The 6,524-nt window shown below is 39.1% G+C and overlaps 1 protein-coding gene across 1 annotated transcript; it reads left to right on the top strand.

Annotated features, from left to right (window-relative positions):
* Positions 1-1,363: 1,363 nt before the first annotated feature.
* On the top strand, positions 1,364-2,574 carry LOC147638001 (polyadenylate-binding protein 2-like). The gene is made up of 4 exons (XM_086796900.1): positions 1,364-1,607; positions 1,699-1,808; positions 1,897-2,133; positions 2,542-2,574. The coding sequence occupies exons 1-4, from the start codon at positions 1,364-1,366 to the stop codon at positions 2,572-2,574; spliced, it is 624 nt and encodes a 207-aa protein (XP_086653026.1).
* Positions 2,575-6,524: the final 3,950 nt, after the last annotated feature.

Consider the following 6,524-nt stretch of genomic DNA (forward strand, 5'->3'; position numbering starts at 1 on the left):
TTTGTGACCTATATATTTCACACTATCATAAGTGTTGTCCATGGGCATGTTCAATTGGCCTTGGGTCCATTAGAGACCATTCCACTTTGTTACACGTTTAAAACAAAATTGCTTTAAAATCATCAATGGCAAAGGGAGAAGAGTATTTTGAAGGATTCTTGAGACCATGATTTGCCGAGGAGGTTGGTAGCCCTTATGGTAAGATTCAACTTTCTGAGAGATAGAAATGAGAGTGATCTAGATTCCTATAAAGAGGTGAGATGGAGGCCCTTAGGGAACATGATGTTTATAAGTTCAAGGGCAGCCGAGAGGTTTGAGCTCTTCTATTCTAAAGGAGTACTATTTTATAAGTTCAAGGACAGTTAAGAGGTTTGAGCTCTTCTATTCTGAGAAGTGCTATTTGTTCTCATCTAGAGTTTGAGCTCTTCTATTCTAAGGAGTGCTATTTGTTCTCATCTTTAAATTTAGAAGGACATCACATTCGTGGGAGATTCCTATATTTTTCATGTTTTCTTCTATTGGATTTTGAGGCTTTAATGAGTGTGATGACATAGGTTCTTTCACAATCTTTGTAATTCATTTTGTAATCTATAGTATTCGTACCTTTGTGAGTTGGAGCCTTGTAGTTGGAACTATGGCTAGATTGACAACATCTAATTTGTGAGAAACCTCATGATGATGAGAGTTGTATAGAATGGTACTGGGTATCCTTCGATCCAATCTAGTTGCTTTGCTAGGCAAATTGTGTATTATAAAAAAGTTCATACTTGGATCCACTCTTACCAACAACTGTGTTTTTATAGCTCCCCTATGGTAAATATTTTGTGACAAAATACATAGCTAGTTTGGAACATGTGATCTATCTTTAGCCAAATATTTAGATAACTTCAAAACGACACAATGTCTTAATGTGGGAGCAAAGAAATCAAGCTTGATCCTTTGTTGCTCATGCAAATATATGTTTTGCTTCAAGACGATTCGATCCCTTGGTGAACCCTCTCGACGATAGAAGCCAAACTAAGGAGTTGGATTTTGAGCTTGGAGATGCATTATAATCAATAACATTAAAAGAGATTGAAGAAGTAGAAGACTGGTTAACTTTAGGTGCGATGAGGTTTGTTGTCCTAAGAAAAAGAGAACCGTAAAGTGTAACACATGGAGCATCGAGCAATTAAAGATTTGAAAAAAGGACACGCCACATTGATTTTTTTTTTAATTTTAACGACACCGAAGCCGACCACCCCAGAACGCAAGGATATATGGTACCGGAGTCCGTGGCTAGTAGGCCTCCCCACAACTTCTGCTCCCAAGTTTAAGAAGCTGCCACTTACACAGCACGGTCACACGCTTATTCATCTGCATCATGGCAACTGAAACACCACAGCTGGTCCTCGCTGATGACCAAGAGCAACGTTCAGAGGTGGCGCAAGTTACGCCCGACAACTTTGTTGTTTACGTAGGTGACGTTGACACCGGCGTGTCCGAGAGGGAGCTCCAGGAAGTGTTCGAGCACGTGGCTCCTGTGGCGTTCCTCACGTTATGCAAGCACCACGTGACGGGTGTTTCGCTAGGTTACGGTTATGTGACCTTTAACAGCGCTGAGGATGGTATGTTCACTCGTTGCTTGCAGAGTTGGTGGAACGCCCACTGTCGTGTGGATGATCTCTGCTTCTGTTTCTGCTTTTCTGTTGTGTGCAGCGGCCCGAGCGGTGGAGGAGGTCGGCTACACACGCGTCAGAGGTAAAGAACTGCGGGTCACGTTGTACCGTCGAAACAAACCAGCCGCAGCCAACAAGATCTTTATCAAGGTTTGTTATATATTGCAGATTATATCATCGTAGTGTTGCAATTAGATTGGTCTGCAAAGCAACTCATGCCCTGAACTCTGGCGTGCAGAATCTGGACAAGCGTCTCGTCGATGCAAAGGCCGTTCATCACAAGTTTAGCGCGATTGGCGAGGTTTTCTCCTGCAAACTACCAACAGATACCCAAGGCAGATCCAGAGGTCACGCATGGGTGCACTATGTGGAGCAAGAGTCGGCTTCAGCTGCGATTCAGCAGCTCAATGGTCGTGAATGGTACGGAAGGCGTCTATACATAGCGCCATTCGAGCCCCGGAACGAGCGGGCACAGGTTTATTGGTTCTAGGACGCAGGCCTAATGATGTGTATATTGGAGTGGACGCGCAATTTGTGCCGTAAGGTTTCTATTTCTTTTAGTAGCATGTCGAAAGAACTAAGGTACTTTGTCAGCCGTGACCATTTTGGAACATCCATCTCACGGGTTCAAGCCTTAAGCAGACTCGTCTTTTTCTGGAATAATGAATAGAGGTTTTGGAACATCGACCTCATGACTTCAAGCCTTAAGAACACTAGTTTCTCTTTCTGGAATGATGAACAGAAATTTAGTTCTGGATTATCTTCTTGTGATGATAATCATGAATAGAAGTATAGCTCCTGATTATTGTTCTTGTGGTGCGACAACCCCTATTCTTATGTAAAGTATACTTGCATTTGTAAGTGCTCTTATTCTTGTGTGCAGGAGAAGGATGCCACTACTCTTAGTGCTCCATGATCACAAACAAGCATCATAGAGAGCCTTGTGCTAGTGCATAAAAATCTCATGCATTTGTTAGAGCTGTCTATGAAGAGCCCTCTATGCATGAGTAGAGATCATAGAGAGCTTTGTGTAACTGCATAAAGATCTCATCCATTTGGCAGAGCCCTCTTTTCATGCAAAGAGCTCATAGAGATTACTATGCATAGAATGTATAAAGAGCTCTATATATGCAAAGAGATTACTCTATGCATGCTTACGAAGATCTATGTGTAGAGATCTTAGAGATACTTGTGCATGCACATAGAACACTATATGCATGCATCTAGAGCACTTTGTGCATGCAAAGATAGTAGTCTATGCATACATAGAATGGAAAAGTATTAGAGAGCTTTATGCATGCATAGAGTTGTCTCTATGCATCAAAAGACAGAACTTGACACATGCATAGAGTTCTTATAGAGAGAGCTCTTTGCAAGCATAGAGCTCTTATAAAGAGCTCTTATACACTGGGATCTCTATCCATAAGGTGGATCCCTCTATGCATACTAATAGCTCGTAGAAAGCCCTATGCATGTATAGAGAGCAATTTATCCATGCATGGCATTCATGAGGTACTCTCTATAAATGTATAGAGAGAAATTTATACATGCATGGTGCTCATGGTGGAGTGCTCTCATGCATGTGAAAAAAAAGTACTCCCATAGCACCTTAAGAGAATTTTGAGAGGCAGAATAGAGGCCTCAAAATATAGAGGCAGAATAGAGGCCTCAAAATATACATGAGACCTCTATGCATGCATGCATAGAGATCATACATAGCCTTGTGAAAGTGGATAAATATATCATGGATTTGGTAGAGCCCTCTTTGCATGTAAAGAGCTCACAGAGAGTGCTATGCATGTGAGGACCCCTATACCCCTTGCAGTTGTTCAATTAACTACAACAAAAGACTAGCATAAGGGTACAATAGCCTCACTCAGGGCCTTGGCAGAACACTATCTCGATGTTTGGCTCCTCAAATAGTTTTATCTTCTAGCTATTGGCATGATTTTAACATTAAGAAATGTGCACAATTCATTCATCTTGAATAACTTTAACCAATAGTCTCATTAATGAAAATGGCCATGATTTCATTACTCCTTTACTATACATATATACATAGGATGCAATTTTCTCTCGTGCTAGAAACACATGCAAACTTCAAAAAGAACTTCAAGCTGGGCTTCGATCATGAACATGGTTACCATGTAATATGACTTTTTTGTCTTCATTGACGAAATGCTAATAAATATTTGCTTAATATTTTTCTTTGCAATATAATTTGTTTCTTCAATTTTTATTTCTTCGACTAATCAAGCTTCAAATTGCATCCTTCTTTCTATCTTGTTCTTGGAATTGTTCGATCATGTGAGCACCAACTCAAATTGAATCTCTACACATGCCACTACAGTCAAAGCTTGCTCTGAGCGAGCCACTAAATGAGAATATTGCATGCTTTGAACGAAAACCTATTATAGATGTTTTGCGAGCCCATTCTTCATACCGGAACAATCTTGTATATGTTGCTCCCCTTTGAGTTTCATGTGTGTAAAAAATCCCCCTCTATATGTTGTGAGAAGTTATTAAACGAATTCAGTTATCCTTTCTCCTCCCAATATATATATATATATATATATATATATATATATACATATTTAAGTCTTGTAGTACTAATTCAGTTATCCTTTCTCCTCCCAATATATATATACATATTTAAGTCTTGTAGTACTACATCGTTGACTTTTTTAAAGGATTGTTTTGGGTGGCTTCCCCAAAAAACAAGGAACATTTGTATGTCCAAACATTCCATAAGATTTAAAAAAATAGCATCAATGGTAAAGTCATTTCCATAGAGGTTTTATATTTGCTACAAAGACTAGTTGAGAGGTATCTTTCTAGGACCTAATGTTCAACTGGAAGAGCACAACTAGGTCACAACTGGAAGAGCACAACTAGGTCACACTCAAGAGAAACAATTTGATATAATTTGGCCCTTTTAAAAAGAAATCTTGGCATCATGTAGTTTTCAAGAAGTGTGGTGCGACAACCCCTATTCTTATGTAAAGTAAACTTGCATTTGTGAGTGCTCTTATTTTGGTGTGGAGGAGAAGGGATGCCACTACTCTTAGTGCTCCATGATCACAAACAAGCATCATAGAGAGCCTTGTGCTAGTGCATAAAAATCTCATGCATTTGGTAGAGCTCTCTATGAAGAGCCCTCTATGCATGCATAGAGATCATAGAGAGCCTTGTGTAACTGCATAAAGATCTCATGCATTTGGCAGAGCCGTCTTTTCATGCAAAGAGCTCATAGAGATTACTATGCATAGAATGTATAAAGAGCCCTTTATATGCAAAAAGAGTACTCTATGCATGCTTACGAAGATCTATGTGTAGAGATCATAGAGATACTTGTGCATGCACATAGAACACTATATGCATGCATCCAGAGCACTTTGTGCATGCAAAGACAGTAGTCTATGCATACATAGAATGGACAACTAGTAAAGAGCTTTATGCATGCATAGTGTTGTCTCTACGCATCAAAAGAGAGAACTTGACACATGCATAGAGTTCTTATATAGAGAGCTTTATGCATGCATAGAGCTCTTATAGAGAGCCCTATATACATTGGGATCTCTATCCATAAGGTGGATCCCTCTATGCATACTAATAGCTCGTAGATAGCCCTATGCATATATAGAGAGCAATTTATCCATGCATGGCATTCATGGAGTACTCTCTATAAATGTATAGAGAAAAAATTATAGATGCATGGTGCTCATGGTGGAGTGCTCGCATGCATGTGAAAAAAAAGTACTCCCATAGCACCTTAAGAGAATTTTGAGAGGCAGAATAAAGGCCTCAAAAGATACATGAGACCTCTATGCATGCATGCATAGAGATCATACATAGCCTCGTGAAAGTGTATAAATATATCATGCATTTGGTAGAGCCCTCTCTGCATGTAAAGAGCTCACAGAGAGTGCTATGCATGTGAGGACCCCTTGCAATTGTTCAATTAACTACAACAAAAGACTAGCATAAGGGTACAATAGCCTCACTCGGGGTCTTGGCAGAACACTATCTCGATGTTTAGCTCCTCAAACAATTTTATCTTCTAACTATTGGCATAATATTAACATTAAGAAATGTCCATGATTCCTCCTGTAAGATTCCTCCACAGCCTCTCAAGATGTCCAACATCTTCCCCTGTAATCTAATCCCTCTTCAGAAATATAAAAGATCTTGTTTCTACCAATTTTGGCCTAGAGAGAGAAAATATTCTAGAGAGTGGTAATTCAGTTTTTAAATATTTTTGGATAGGAAAATAACTCATCTTTTTAAAATAAGTTTCCTTGAAACAGAAGTTCAAAAAGATTTTCAGAAGGTGCATTAGAAATTAAATCTGTTCAAGAGGCATTATCCTGGGGATCAAGATTTTTTCAAAATTTTAAATTAAGGTTCCTATGGACCAATAAGATTCATCCAAACGTATGGAGGAGATAAATGAAGAAATAAAAGGAAAATCCCCCACGAATGAGTAAATACTCACATAAGATGAAGAGTTGACTAAGGACAATGTTAATAGTTAAAAAAGAGAGATATTTAGAAGTAATGATGCATTTTTGACACCTCAGTATGGGGGAATTCCCCTCATGAAGGATGCGCCTATTTCACATGCTTGAATGAGTTTTAAACTCCCAAATAATGAGATAATTTTATCTCTCCTCTCTCTTGTTTCAACTAGATCTAAAAAGTGGACTAAACTGACCCAAAAATGGTCAAAAATTGACCAAACTGATCTTGAAAATTCTAGAATCAGTTGGCTTGGTTAGAAGCTCACTTTTTCCTATAAATAGAAGCCTTCCCCTTTGTTGAAACTCAATAGTGTTTTGCACTATTACCCTGCTTCTCCCAAGTGCC

This window comes from Cibotium barometz, chromosome 5 (genome assembly GCF_041138505.1).
Source record: "Cibotium barometz isolate CiBa-2024 chromosome 5, ASM4113850v1, whole genome shotgun sequence".
In the NCBI taxonomy this organism is placed as follows: domain Eukaryota; kingdom Viridiplantae; phylum Streptophyta; class Polypodiopsida; order Cyatheales; family Cibotiaceae; genus Cibotium; species Cibotium barometz.

What these genes read in the sequence shown, in the direction of transcription:
- LOC147638001 (XM_086796900.1), top strand. Translation starts at nt 1,364, where the DNA reads ATGGCAACTGAAACACCACAGCTGGTCCTCGCTGATGACCAAGAGCAA. An exon ending in CTTTAACAGCGCTGAGGATG is followed by an intron (nt 1,608 to 1,698) that starts GTATGTTCACTC and finishes TGTTGTGTGCAG; the next exon opens with CGGCCCGAGCGGTGGAGGAG. An exon ending in CCAACAAGATCTTTATCAAG is followed by an intron (nt 1,809 to 1,896) that starts GTTTGTTATATA and finishes TCTGGCGTGCAG; the next exon opens with AATCTGGACAAGCGTCTCGT.